Source organism: Bombus affinis, chromosome 10, assembly GCF_024516045.1.
Source record: "Bombus affinis isolate iyBomAffi1 chromosome 10, iyBomAffi1.2, whole genome shotgun sequence".
Taxonomy (NCBI): Eukaryota; Metazoa; Arthropoda; class Insecta; order Hymenoptera; family Apidae; genus Bombus; species Bombus affinis.
In genome coordinates, this window is record NC_066353.1 from 2,993,583 (window position 1) to 3,009,320 (window position 15,738).

A 15,738-nucleotide genomic window follows, 5' to 3' on the forward strand; every position below is an offset into this window, starting at 1 on the left:
TAGTGCTACTAAATTTAAGAGAAAGTGTTAATTAATTTATTAGCTAGGGGATACGTACTCGAGGAAAAACTTATCTTATATATTATCAATTAATGAAAAGAATTTTAAGTTAAAGAAAAATCTCATTTATTAGCGCTATAAAACATTGGAATAACTTTTTTCCTCTTTTAGTTTCAACTGCTTCATCTATTTATATCAAGCAGGCTTCACATCGGTAATCTTAGTCAATTACAACGAATAAAAATGGTCAAATGTGAACCAGTCTTCCACCCACAAATCGTTCGAAGCAACCAAACCGGTACCCCATGAAAATCAATAAACTGACTAATAAGCTCTAAGAATTTTACTTGTCCAATTACAGGAACGTACTACGTAATTGAAACGATTGAATTGCAAAGGAGACATTATGGTTAAAAGGAAAAGGAGCAAGACGAAATGTGAAATGTGAAATTCATCTGAAATGTGAGTCAGTCACGTGGATCGGTTCCGTTTACTCCAGCTACGACGACAAAGAATCAAATGAATTGAATTATTTTCAACGTTACTCCATCGAGCGTGTCAAGTGCCAATTGGCATCGATATGCAGAGTAACGTGATCGCGGGTTACCTTTCGATTTCCGTGGAAAATATCGACGATGGCTACGCGAGATCGTTGAAATGTCGCGAAGAATGTTTCGGAAGCAGGTTCTGGCAAGGTATTGAAATGCACCTCGTGTCCGATCTAAATCACTTTTCACTGGCACGCTTCACTCAGTCTATGCAAGCTGCTTTCCTCCGACGTTGCTTTCCTTTTCGGAGAGAAAAGCAACGGTCTGGATAGGCCACGGCAGGTTTATCATTTTCCTTCATTTCCGGCGTTCTTCTTTAATTATCCGTTCCTCGGTTTTGCTTCTGTTTGTTTCGCTTTATGGCTCCTTTCGCTGATCTCTTTTTCATAGTCTAATGCTCGGAAACTTTACTTAGCTACGATATCAGTCTATGGTGGTGTGAAAGAAAAATTGAAAATTTTCTGATAAGATCTTTTACGTTTTTTTGGTGAAAGTGTTTGAAAAGATATTTTTTTGTCACAAATAAGATAAATATGGGAAAGATTAACTTTCAATGAATATATTTTATATATATTTTTTGCTCGTGGTTTACATCTTTAATAGCAAATTTCAAGAATATTCTTTGTATCCGTGGATTTAAGTAACTTCTTTATATGTCATTTGTTAATTAAATCCTTCAGGAACTGTGGTGATCAACTTTATTGTTTGAAACGTAGAGGAACTCTTTTTTTTTAATTTACCTGAGATTTTAATATAAATAGATTACTCGTTTTTGGAGAATTGAATATCAATCACTTATTTATGTAATGAAATTAAATAATTAATAAGATCGGGCGTTGATCAATTCGGTTTCTAAGAAGATCAATTATGAATGTGAATACACATGTAGATATGATACGCGTGTCAATCAGTTTCAATACAGGAAAAATCGAGGTATAGGAGTAACATCAGAACATAACCGTTTTTCAACGGTGGTTTCATTTACGTTGTAGGCCAGTAATTTCACGGAACACTAAGATCGGTAATCGATTCTCGATAAGACGGAACAGGTTTTCAGTGGATTAGATTTCGTCAGGAGGCACAAAATGTCACTTCCTCCATACATCATTCGATAATTACTACCGTTCCTTTTTCTCCTTCTCTCCCGCACGCAACCGGAAAATAGTCTAATATGGTCTCAGGATGAACACGCTACTCTGTTGAAGTTCCTTGACGTAATGAATCCTTTTGATACGGCTCAAGTACCAATGACCAGCTTTTACGAGCCTTCGCTACGATCATTGCCCTGTGTTGGTGTCGCGTGCCTGATCTTTATGGCAATGAATAATTAAATAGTGTTCACCGTAAAACTAGTTGAGTTAACCTAATCGTGGAGCCAAGGACTAATGTACGAATAGATAATGACATCATTCGAATACTAGTACTTTTATGGGAAATTATTAATATGCAATATTATATAATGTTAGTATATTGCCATTCTCTTGGATAAATAACATCTTTTCTTAGGAATCGTCTATTTTTTTTGTTATATATCATTTTATTTCTATCAATGATAAATGATTACATTTACATTTGCAAAGATTGAAACAAGACATAACTGATATTGATTTATCTTTATTCACTTCTACTTCACCTGTTGCGGTTAAAAAGTTGGTCTTTTTTCAGCAAATTAATTTTCTCTGTACCTTTTTGTTCCAAACAATCATAACAGTTATTCATAGATTTTTCACAATTGGCAACAATAACGGATATTGAATGGTAAAAACGTGCTGGAGGTCAAAGGATCAATGAAACCACCACTTTGAATAAGTGGATTGAGACAGAACGAAGAATTCAACATTCCTAGCTCTGTTTCCTGAACGAGACGGTAAAGATATCATTCGTAGTTAAAAAATTAATCGACGATCGTTAAGTATTCGATCTTACGTTCCTACAAATTAAAATTACTATCCATTAAAGCGGATCGAAACATATTTTCGAAAAAAGTGGAAAGGAGAAATCGAAGACCGGCAAACCAGCCGCGAAGTGAATATTTTTACCCGACCCAAGAGTACCGGTAAATATGCGTACCACTTGAATAAATCTCGACAGGCGTCGCGTTATTCGACCGCTTTCGAAACGCTGGGTTAGATACGCTGACTTAACGCGTTCGCTAATCCGAGGATTTTTCACCGACCAATAAATAGTACCTGTCCATCGATATTTATGGGTGTATCGAGTAGAATTGGGGACAAACCTATTCCACCTGGTCCCTCGGTCTTGGTAACCAAGTTGAAGTTTCCACAATCCTGGACTGTGGTCTCATAGAAACTACAACGATGCTTGTAGATGATAGTTGCCAAGTAGAATCCTCGATGGATTGTTCCTTATTGCACCAAAGTGATCTTCTGGGTATATCCAAGCTGTAAACTACTATCGCGAAAACACGCAAATTGCGATAAGGGACGGCAGACTGAGGAAAACGGCAGAGTCGGGGACGTGTAACATGTGTCCGTGCGAGGAAGCTTCTAAAAGAACGCGAAACCTAGCTGGAGCGTAGACAAGCTGGCCGGCCCCTCCACGTGCGCCTACCACTATCAGAATCAGCCAGACAGGCCGATAGACGGTAGAAATGGGGGACATAGAAGGGCACCTAAGAAAGCCAACGTTAGCTTGTCGCGATCTTGGTTTCGAAGCAAGGAAACCCCACCTAAAACCCCTTCACCTTCATCAAGTGGAGCTAGGAGTCTAACCGGGGGGAGAACTTGGACGTTACTTTTCCAGGTCTCTAAGCTCATTATTAGCGGCGCCTTCCAAACATCCGTAGGTATTACCACCTACCCGAGTATCGCTACCACCTACCACCTACTAACCGACACTTTCTGCCACCTCTCCGACCGATCCCTCACGTCTCGATCTGAAAAGGAGGTGAATGCGCGCGAGAGTGTATCATTGGACAAGGAATTGGGGCAGGAACCAATAGTAAGGAGCGCGAGGTGGAGCGATAGGTTTTAAATAGATGTACAAAGAGTACACACTGAATTGCCACTAGTCGGATAAGATACCGATACACGCGTGTTTCCGCGGGATTTCGGGACTAAATACGTGACCTCGCCGGGTCCGTTGACGTCGTCGTCGCCGTGGTGGTAGTTTCGCTTCCTTGGGGATACCGGGCGAACGGTGTGAAACCCGACGAGAGAGAAGTGACAGTTGAGATAGAGCGGCAAGCACAAAGAACGTCTCAGTCGGCGCTGAGCCATTGCCTCAGCAAGTCTCACCAGAAGTCGGAGATCTAGTTCGAGAAAGTTTTGACTGATTACCAACCATGAGATTCTCCAGTGGCTACGCGATATTCGTCTTCGTGACGATTTTTGCGTACACGCGGATCTCGTTCGCCATACGTGTCACGCAAACCTCCGGTAGGAAGAACGGTGAGTCATTTTCTTGCTCTTCTACTCTCCTCTTCGTTCTTTCTGCGTCTTCTCAGAGCTTGCCTCTCTATCATTATCTACCTGCACCGTTGCTTCTTCCTTCTTCTTCTTCCTTTTTCGTCTTTCTTCTTCTTTTCCTTCTCCCTTCATCTTTCCTCTACCAGTACACGTTTACATTTCCTTCCTCGGTTGTCTGCCCCGGTATCCTCGTCCTTCTCGATTCAAGGTCTTTGACCTTCCCTTGTTTCTCTCCTCACTCCGTTTTCTTCTTCTTTAGCGATTCCTCGGCTAATATCCCCCCCGTTCTATCTTCGGCCTTCTTCCTGCTTTTTTTGCTTCTCCCGCTACACGCTGGGACCGTTTTCCTCTGCGCGTTCCCTGCGTTTCATTCAATCGAGTCCCGCCAGTACGTGAATTTTCGCGCGTCGATCTGACAGGCAGTCGCGAGTGAAGTGTACTCAAACTGTGCGACAAAACGTACATGGGAGAACAGTGCAGAATACTGTGATGTGTTATGAGATTATACTTCGTTGAGGGAACGTGACATCGCTATAGTATACAACAACGAGATGCGTCGGGACTATCGTGTTTTCTCACGTGCCTTACAGCTCTTTTCAATTTTTATCCAACTAATACTCTCATAAATGTCACAGTAAATGTCAGACGAGATTCTTATCTGTCGTGATTCTCAATCGACTTAGCAAACCATGTTAGTAACTGGTGCTTTTTTCTCGAATCAACGGAACGTTGTTGTTCGATTCGTGTATAATTGAATCAGAGGTATGATTGTTAATAGATTGATTTGGTTCTGTACAACATGTTTCTTCATTAGTTGAAAATTGAATAGAGTAAAAGACTAATTTGAATTCCATTACACGGCCCATTAGATTTCATTAAATTTCCCATTTTCTAACATTTCCGAAAATAGTGAGTGATATACGTGTCTGCCACTAATGACGCCACATGTTCTAATGTTTTACATTAGCATATCAAATTTTCGATGTCTCGATAGCGGGAGTGATAGTTCATGAGAAAAGCTACGAGCAAAAAGCGCGAGAAAGAAACCGATTACCAGTAATCCATCGATTATAAAGCAGAAAAAAACCAGGAGAGAGAGAGAGAGAAATAGTGCGCGTGTTATGTGAAATTGCACCGTTACATCGCAAACAAATTGCAACTACCACATAGTGTCTCGCAAAGGGGTCGCTCAAGAAATTAAGTTATTAAGCCCACTTTGTATCCGATAGATACTGGATAAATACTATTACGGTAATTCTTGTTTCTTTTTTTTCGCGGGACAAAATTTTGTTTTGTATCTTTGGCATTTATCAACATTTTCCGTAGTCTCTATCGTCATTCGTCATTCGTCGACTGTGTAAACTTTCCATTACGAGCATAAATTTGATCTAGAGTATTCGACCGAGTTGAGTTCGTGCGTGCGCGCGCGCTCCAGTCAGCTGACGAACTTTTAATGAGGGGAACGGAGGCTCGAGACTAACCGACTTGCAAAACACAGCAAACGTTACACGATCGCCACCTATATGGAAGTAATTGCTATAATTATACCAAGCGCGACTAATCGAAATATATGTAGCAATTATTTCTCCAATTTCTGACGGTCATGCGATCCTCCGAACGACATCCAGCGCCACTGATCTCCATTAGCGTCATCTAATTGGAAGTCAAAGTTGATAACTGCTTTTGTTGGATTTGAACAAAATATAACTACGTGATTATGAAATCGTGAAGTATAAATAGTGAAATATAATTAATCAGAGGCTAATTTGTACATCGCTTTATGAAAAATTCATAGAACTCGAGGATGCATCGATCATATCTCGTGCTCTGATAGAATGACAGGCCGTTGAGAATTATTAACCACGCGATAGTTAATGTTTTACTGTGTAAGCGTTTTTCTTAAATGGTGATTTTTAATGCTAGAATATCTTTGATTTTAATCGTAATTTATCGACGCCTGAACAATTGAATTGATGTTTCAATAAGACGTTTCTGTAATCAAATACACACGTGCATCGTTGAAATTTAAATGTCGTTGCGCAACGCATGTAGGTTGCAGGAAGATAGAGTTCGACGTAACTCGATTTTACGAATCTCTGCGAGATTTGTTTCATGAGTGGAGCGTGTTCGACATTTGCATACAACAACCAATTGTTTCGGGTGAATTAAACTTTCCAGCCTGAATTCATTAACCAGATTTTCTCCTGAAGTATGCGACCGCACCAAATTCAGAAATTATAGAACTATTGCGAACATTACCAAACGTACGATTGACCGTTCCTTATCCTACCTGTGAACATGAAGTCACGTTGTTCTCTAGCAATCTAGCGAGTGTAAGAATCTAACATCTTTTCATTTATCCAAAATTATCGATCAATTAACGCTAAAAATCTGTGTAGGTATTTACGTGATACGAATGATAATCGACGAAACGCAAGGAACTCGATGTTCATTAACAAATTAACGTTATCGTGTTTCTTCCAGCAGATCTAATGGTCTTACAAACTTTTTCTCCCATTTTCTTTTTCTCTATCGTAACCCATTCAGCCGTTAGCATTGCTATTAGAAATCAGTTTTATTAGGAAGCAGATGGCACAGCGCCAGTGCATATAACAGTTTATCGCGAACTGGTTGAACATGTTGTTCACTTACATATAGCGACGTTCACTGATTCTTTGTACAGGCGTACACGATATCGTAGCCGTAATCGTTTTCCGTTTAAATTCTCGAAACGGGCGTAAAAATTGCCCTGTCAGGTACTCGAACCTTGCTCGTCATTGTCTCTTATTCAGGCCCACGAGGAACCAGCGCTTCTGTTTCTATCCTTTACTTCCTCTTTACCTCTCCCTCTTATTCCACTCTCCACTTCCATCCAGCCAGTCTCGCGTCCTTAACGGTTCAAACGGGAAAACGCACGGCGTGTTCCGTGAATGAAACACGTCGGTGGTCTTGACGTGTCTTAGGAGAATCTGATCAATCCTCGTTCCTTGAGAACCGGTCTAATGAATGAACTATGTTTAAATAAGACGTTTAATTTAGAAAATTAAATAGAATGGTTGTATGGATATCTGTTTGGAAGGCTTGAACGAAATTAAAAATTTGAAAAAATGGATGTTAGGGGAATACAGGATCGTTTGAGTCTTTGGTATCTTTATACGATTTGGTAGATTAATTCTTCAATTCTTTTTATTGTAAATAGATTGTAGATTTCTATGCATTTATGAGAAATTTGAAGACGCAAAAATAACCAGAATGGACGGAATGTACAAAAGTGTATAAATTTTTATATTTTATATATTAGTTATAGAATTCATTAAGTGAAAGAAATCGTCGCTTTGCTATCATTTCTTTGCATAAATTTTTGCAGCCTAACTATTTAGATTAAATTAGGTCAATGATCAGTAGATTCCGGACTTTTATGTAAATTCATGTCTTTATGAACGTAAATGAAAGAAGATTCTAACTAGAAAGTTGTATACCTTATTAGGTGTTAGCCATTTTTACTTTACGTTCTTCGAAAACATTTATATATGCCATATCTACACTCTGTACATTACTGTTTGTTTCAATTTTCTGTAAATGTTAAGATAGTCGTATTTTACTAATCAATATAAATTCTGATTAGTCAGCTAATATTGAATCACTCAGTCTTCGGAAAGAGAGATGCTGTCCAAATCCGTCAAATCACGTCTTACAATCTTCCATTCCATATAAAATTCTCGAAAGTTTGAAACGTCTGAGAAACGGTTAGTTAGGCAAATATGCAAATATAAAATTGAAGAACATGGAAATAAAAAGGAACATAAACAAAATGCCTCCTGGCGCAAAAAATCTGACGTACAATCTGCGTGTATGTGATATACTTGTAACAATACCAACTATATAACTTTATAACTATATAACTCTATAATAATATAACTCTATACTGTCCGACATATTGTTAACAGGATGTCATCAGATGTTATGAATATATCCAAATTGAAATCTCCTCATCAATAAAAATTTCAATTTATTTTTATTAGTATATGCAAAAATTAAATTATCTTCAAAAGCCACATAGAATAAATAGACATTTATTATACGTTTATTATACGGATCTTTATACGTTTCTAGGAAGTTTAAAAATATAAAATTGCACAGAATACATATAATATGAAGAAATATATGAAATATCCGTTTTCTATAATACTTGATGGGTATTTTCATAAAAATGTATAATTTAATTATAACACTCGATATATACAAGCATAATATAATATTATAATATAATTATAACATTAATATGTGTGTATGTGTATTTTTCGCAAAAAGTTTAATGCAATCAAAACGATCAAAGAAACTGGAAGAAAGCGCGCGTTTCTTTGTCGGAAACAAGAAACGGGCGGATAGACAACAAAGAAAGTACGAAAAGAAACGGATGTGGTAGAGACAGCAGTTGGTCGATCGACTTTTGGCGTGTTTCCGATCGTTCCCTGCTGTTCGATGGATTCTTGTTATGTAGGTTGAATTGTTCGTGTTCGTGGCGAACAATTTGTTGCACTGGCGTGTATGTCTCGGATCGCAATCACCGGTGAAACCAGCAACATCGAGCGCCGCGGGTACGTCACGCGTGCGTTCCATGCGATCCTCCGTTAAGAAAATTGATTCTAATGGATTCGAAATTGCACCTGTTTTATCTCGTGCGCGGCGAGTTACAAACGAGAGATTGATTTTACAGTTCTTTACCGGTTGTGAACGTTTGATCCGATTGATAGGATAATTGACGATCGACGATCGTTTGTTTTTTTCATCACTTCTCAGGTCATTACACAGCTATGGAATACTTAGTAATGTTTCGAATGACGAGTTCGATCGAATTAATATAGTATAGACGTTTTTCAACTCGGTTAGTATAACTCTTAAGTGCAAAAGACTGTATCTTTGTCGTTAACACGGCTAATTTTATATATTTTCCCCTTCAAGACTGTCAGCTTTAATAGTGATAATACGATAGTGGAGACTATAGTACATTCAAATTTAGAAAGAAATAGATTAAGTGCAATTTTCAAGTTACCATATTTTCATTTCACTTGTACGTACTTCACTACTACAAACGTACGTTTCACTACTACGTATATTTCAATAGAATAGATCTCGTTCTATACTTATAATGTGCCTCGATAGTATAGGTTCCAATGATAGGACATATTGTTCAGTTGGAGTCTAGTTTCGAACTAGACACATAAATCTGTCGACGAATATATGTTACAGTCTTATATATACGGTGTCTCGCCGAATAACATGTAAAAGCGGGTACGATGTGATTCCTTGTGGGAAAATAAGGAAAGTATATGTAGTATAATTTTTTCATTCCCCGCTTAGTTTTCAAGGAAATCGAGGGAATCAAGTATTTATCAAGTACATGGCCAATTCCGGACTGAACAGAACTAAATAACTGACGGGTAGTTTCTCTACGGACGAAAATAAGTCAAAATCGTAGAATCAAGTTTTTTCACAAGGTGGTTTGTTTCCGACGAAAAAACACAAGTGTCAGACCGATTCTTAGATAAACATGTTCATTCTATTTTCCTGAAAACGAAGCCTTAAAGGGAAAAATTTTATTCTGCATTTCTTTCGCACGTAGGATGATTTTCTGTCGATTATTCAGTCCTGTCCAGTCTAGAATTGGCCATGTTCAGCTATACCTTAACAAATGCTAACTCGATTTTCTCGAAAATTTACCCGGGAATGAAAAAATTGTATTCTGTATTTCATCCTTATTCTTTCACAAGGAATCACGTCATGCCCGTTTTTATATGTTATTCGGTTGGATCCTGTATTTATTTGTTGAGGTTTTTTATAGTTCAAATTACTCAAACTTTGAAATGTCTAAAATTCTCTAGATGTAGTAATGAAATAAAAATGTAGACTTCTCTTATCCTTAGAGACGAGTGGTCCATAATTATGGATCAGTAGAAAGCCCGAATTTGCTCGCTGAGTTCATGCGGTACTCGACCCTTTGGTCCTCTCGTTTGCTAAATGGCTGATCCCATTAATCGACCTATGAAACTTGATGATTCCTTTCGTCTATAAAAATCAGACTTACATAATCACTGACGCCCACGATTTAGGCCTCTCTATGGCAATAGAGGTCCTCGATTGCGTACGCAAGTTAATATTTGACGTAAAAGGAAAACCAGTCGACGAGGCGTAGTCCTAAAAATTATGAAATTTGAAAGAGCCAGTAAACAAATCGATCAAATCAGGATGGTTCGAACCCTATTTCTTTCTGGCAGCATCGTAAGTAGCGAGCCATCTGTTAGCTAACATTGTTAACGTTGAAAATGTAGGGAACCTGTCATGTTTGAGGAACGGCCGTTACTAACGCAACGGTACAATGGGTCATTTATCGCGGAGCAATTCGCCTCACGAACGCCGTACTTTGTTTTAACGATTCCCTTAGGGATCCATTCATTTCTCAATGTAGCCACGCGACGCGAGGAATTACTCTCAACCGATTGAAACAATTACACTGAAATTATAATCGATCGAAACAAACCCAATTCGATTCAATCGACTTCGAACTAGAAGAATTTTTATGCAAGCCATCGTGAAACATTTTCCTTTTTGTCTTGTTTTTTTTCGCGCCAACTCTCACTTGATTATTCGCGGTCCCGTTCATTTCGAGCAATAACAGTAAACTTATTAGCCCTCGGGGCGAGTCTCTTCCTGACTATTGCTCAACTTGAATCGCGCTTACACATAGTCTTTCATAGTTTACCGCAAAATCACCGGAGGCAAATCCAACGAGCCACTCATACAACATTCACGAAGCCATAAAATCCTCGATCAAAATCACGGAGGCTTGCGCCTCTCTTCGATTCGTTCTATTAATTACACATCATGATGGAACATCATTCGTACCAGTTCGTTTTTAGATTTCGCGATCGTGAAAGCGAACGAAGAAACGAAAAGATTTCATCGACGAGGAATTGATTTCATTGAGAGAAGAAAGGGATCGCCCCGGGAATATGAGTAACGGTTTTTGGGAGAAAGTTCCACCAACGACCACTCTTTTATGTTGATTTCAAATTTCTTATACAACGAAGCGTCACGGAGATCGATGTTCCGCGCGAGTGGTTGATTTCACCCCATCTGCAAAATATACCGTGGTTAAGACTATCGATGACTTCCATACACCACGTCTATAATCTCTGGTCAGTGATTCGATATGAACATCACACAAAGCTGTCAATATTTTTTGAAATAAAACTGAGACTCGTGCGATTTCTAAGCAAAGTTCATTAATTCTCTACTTCGATGGCATTTAAATCGAATGAATTACCTGGCCAGGGGAATACGAATTTTTTTGTAAATATGATGTAATTATAAATTAAGTAAATTATCCAAATTAAACAATTGGTGTATATATATATGTCGGGTTCACATTATGATTAAGGTTAGGGGCGTGAAGCGAATCTTCATTTGGATTAGGCATTATTGTTATGCAATAGTAAATATCTATTTACTAGCACAAATACGATTATTACAGAATTTGACAAGCAACCGTGGTAATTAGATACTCTAGATGCTAATGACAATGATCTTAGTTTCAATAACGAATCCGCGGTCAACGGGATAACCAAATGCGCTTTCTTCCAAAGTCCAAATTGTACACTTGCTTGTCTATGGTACAAGTATTACTGAACTAACTCTTTGTTAAAACGTAGAATATCCACCGAGCGTAAAGACGCTACGTATCTCGCTAATGCGCCCTCACGAGAGAATGACTTTCCGTCACGATGATGCTGCAGAGGAGAACTATGATGGGGTATGTCTAAGGACACGAGATCATCGGATTCGTCGAGGAAAGCCTTCGTTCGGAATGTAAGGGAAACGGACGTTCCTGTTAATTGGTTAATTTCTATGTTGGTGCTTGAAGAAGGATGCTAACCGCTCTTGAGAAAAAGTTGCTAGCGGGAAGCGTCGTTCGTGAGAAAAACAGATTTCCCGTATCTTCCCGTAGTAGGTGGTAGATTTAGGGATTGTTAGGATAAAGACTGTTTGTCTGTTGAAGGACTTTAGTTAACTAAATCCTAAGATTTATAGCGGCTCCTCGCGCTAGCTTCATGTACTGTGAAGATGCATCGACATTTGATAATCATCTTGCCCAAAGAATAGGGTCTGTGTGTGGCGAGCCACGGGACAGAAACCGTTGGAATGTTTACTGTCGCGTGCCGCTACAACTATTTCTTTTAAGGAGAGCTATAGAATTACTCCATCCCTATGTTAGGTAAAAACATTCATCCCGTGACCGCGGCTACGTTCAGCGACTTGTCGCCTCGAGCCCAAGCTCACTATCACAAATCTCGGACAATTATAATCGAGTTAAATTATAGAGACTAAAATATTGGGGGTTTTTCGAAGAATTCCAAAGGGAAGGCCCCGGTATCCTTTCATGTCCGACGTATATACAACCGTCTATGTATTTAATAATAATTCTAATCACCACGAATAATTCATATTTTATAAATATTATGCGTCCATAGGACATATTATAGAGAAATGCGGTACCTATACGTTGTCCTAAATCGATATCCAGAAATTGTAATTAATAGTAATTTACAATTCGTAAGCTTAATTGGTTGCACTAATGAATACCAATCGTTCGCGCAAACAACCATCGATCTTTTGCTCTCAACGAGAACTTTCGATTACAGTTAATTGCGACTTTTCTTGGTAATCCTACCAACTTTTTCAACATTTTTCAGTAATTTCACTGGTATTTCCTTAATTGTCGTAAGTTAATTGCTTTAGATGTAACGTATCTCGTAAATAAAGCTGTCATACGATGTAAAAATTGATTTCCAATTCACGAGAAATTCTTGTCTCTAAACTAGACTAGTGGGAATAAATTTGTGGTATTTTGCTTGATACACAGCGGGAACGATTGACAAATATCCGATGATTAACAGTGCGTAAAAATTATTTGTCAGGCACTTTCTTGTCGTTAGAAACCATCGGTGAAATCTTCGATTACGGTGATCCCACGCTCTTTTGCCTCTATCTGTACCGAGTTTCCATCGTATGACAAACAATTTCCGATAAAAGGTGGTTTTACTTCTGACATTTTTCTTTTTAGCAGTTCATGATGGAATGTTTGCATACCACCCATTTCAGGGCATTATTTGCCAGTGATTGAAATAAGAGTGAAAAATGATAGGAACGCGTCATTACCCTGTCTTAACTATGGTTTAATTTCAGGAAAAGCAATCCCTAAGAAAAGTGAATAGTACACATAGCAAAATGATATTTCTTATAAATGTGTCAGGAATTTCAAAGCTTTTTCGGGTTCAAATCAATTTATGAAAGGACACTAGAGAATTTTTCCCAATTTGCCAAATTCTTAAAATTTTCGTAGCAAATTGACAAATATTTGGGCATGTAACTAATTAGGATAGAAGTCCATTTATCGAAGCGAAATTTTAGTTAATGTCCGATTAACTGATTTTGTTGAATAAATTTACTGATCTCCTCTTACTTGACACGAAAAATCACAAGTAATAAAATGAAATCCAATAGATTAATTCGTAATTGAATATAGAATAATCAGATACTTTTGGAAATAAAGAATCAAGCTTCGACTATAATCCCGTTTATCATACTACATTTATTGTTTCAATTTACGCAATCAAGAAGAAAGAAGGAAAGCATTCAGTGAAAAAATACAAATTTACGCAATCATTATTCAACATAAGGATAACAATATAAATGTCTTGGTTAATTATTTGAACAATAAATCACGCAGATAACGGTAAGAATAGTTAATCTCGTATTACATAAACTCCAATTAAATGAACCGTCTGCCCTTCATGACGTTGAAATAAATGTAATTCTACCGTACAATCATCCTCTATAATAGGATCCCATATAACATCATGAATATTTTCACACCTATTATAACACACATCTATATTTCAAGCCAGTAATTACCGGTTTCCACAAAACGCACGAGATTCAGATCAAGGTCCCAGATCAATCCAGTAATCGCGTCGATTATCGGTTCCCCAACGCGGTCAAAGATATAAAAACCATGAAACGGTTACGTTAATTGTGCACATGCTACGTGTTGCTCGTCTAGTTGTCCCATTCCTAACCGGTATCGAATTCCGTTTCAGTGAGGTGTAAAAGGTAGGAAAGACTTGAGAAAGAAAAGTACTTCCCGTCTGGATCGATGCAATAAATACAAGTAATAAAGGTACGCTGGATATGTCCACATATCCGGCCTAATGAGTATTTTGCCACGGAACATAAGGGCTGTTAGCGACGACTTTAACTAGAGCGTCAAAGTCTGCATTTAGGAATTCGCCAATCATCAATCATTCCCCATTCGTCACGGAGCCGCGTACCTTTCCTTCAAAGCTGTTTTTTGGCCTCTACCGTTTCGACATACATCCGTGAAAGTGTTTTCACGAAAAACATCAGACGTTCTTCGCTTCAATTGGACCGTCGATTAAAATTGTCCGATTCGTCGAGTTGAAGTTTAATAAAAAGAAAGTTTTCATTCGATCCGTACGAAAAAGGCACGCGAGAAGAAAGAAAACTGATCGCGCGAAGCAAGATCGAAGTTTCACTACTTTTTTAGTTTTAAACTACTATCGATTATTTTGATTAACGTAAGAAAGTGATAAGCTGAGATTGACCTGAGGTAGAAAGAGGAAATAGAAGTTTTTTTTGGAATAGTGAGACAAGTTGAAGAAGTGCAGGTGACTATCCTTATATATAACAACACCGTGAGAAAACAACTTTGATTATTCTTCCTGTTCTAGCTGATATGCAAAACAGGTAGATCAAGAACATTAATGACGTCAAAATAGAACGCTGAAAGAAAATGAATGCAATTTGCATTGCAGGTTAGATACTATAGTGTCGGATTTGAATTATGATCGAGAACTGGACTGGTGGGATGTGTGTAAAAGTCTCCGGTCTACAATTATACAGTTATCATTCCGATCAAAAATCTTTACAAGTTAATTGCAGTGCTTCCACGATCGTTGAAAACTTATCTAATCTTTCGAATCTTCATTCTATTTTTATAAATGTCAATGACAGGGTTACCATATCCACGATCGTGTCTGTCTTCTTATGGGAAAGCACACTTATTTTACACAGATTTGGTTTTATCATTGGTCAATGGTTACGAATATGGTTGTCAGGTTACGATTGAATGTACGAAGCATCATGTTCTGCTGCACGTCTCTCTTACCGATTTCTCTACAGACTCTACAATATATAGACTCTACATTACGCTACCTGAAGTCAGAAGATCGCCTTGTACCCGAGTTCATTCGTGCCAAAAGCGAAAGGTTCGACCGTAATAGAAGCAAACGCCAAGTCTCATATAAGCTGGCAAAGGAATAACTCTCCATTGATTTCAACGTGGGAAAAGGTTACGACGTTTGATCGAACTGTCGCGTCGCCATGACTAATTTAGCGTCGTGTCGCAGCGTTCAAAGAGCACTGCCTTGATTCGGTCCGTACTGTTTCTCTGGTATCTTGTCTTTTCTACAGAACGTCATATTTGGCGCTATTTTATCGATAGCGTTCGTCTTTTATGGAATCAGCTAATGAGTTGTTGAAAGTGTTAAACGGCAATAATCTTCCCGATTGAAATGAGAATAGTTTCATCGTGGCGAAAATGGGAAGCAACTTGTGAAAGTTTGATCTTGGTAAATAATTATAAATATTGATGGGCGAATCGTTTAAAAAGGAGGATCATAAAT

General features: G+C 38.1%; 1 protein-coding gene across 1 annotated transcript in view; it reads left to right on the forward strand.

Annotated features, from left to right (window-relative positions):
* Positions 1–2,939: 2,939 nt before the first annotated feature.
* Positions 2,940–15,738, forward strand: part of LOC126921461 (uncharacterized) — a 47,697-nt gene continuing 34,898 nt past the window's right edge. The window contains exon 1 of the mRNA XM_050733109.1: positions 2,940–3,958. Coding sequence (XP_050589066.1) covers positions 3,853–3,958 — 106 coding nt within the window. The 5' untranslated portion in view covers positions 2,940–3,852. The remainder of the gene's footprint in view (positions 3,959–15,738) is intronic.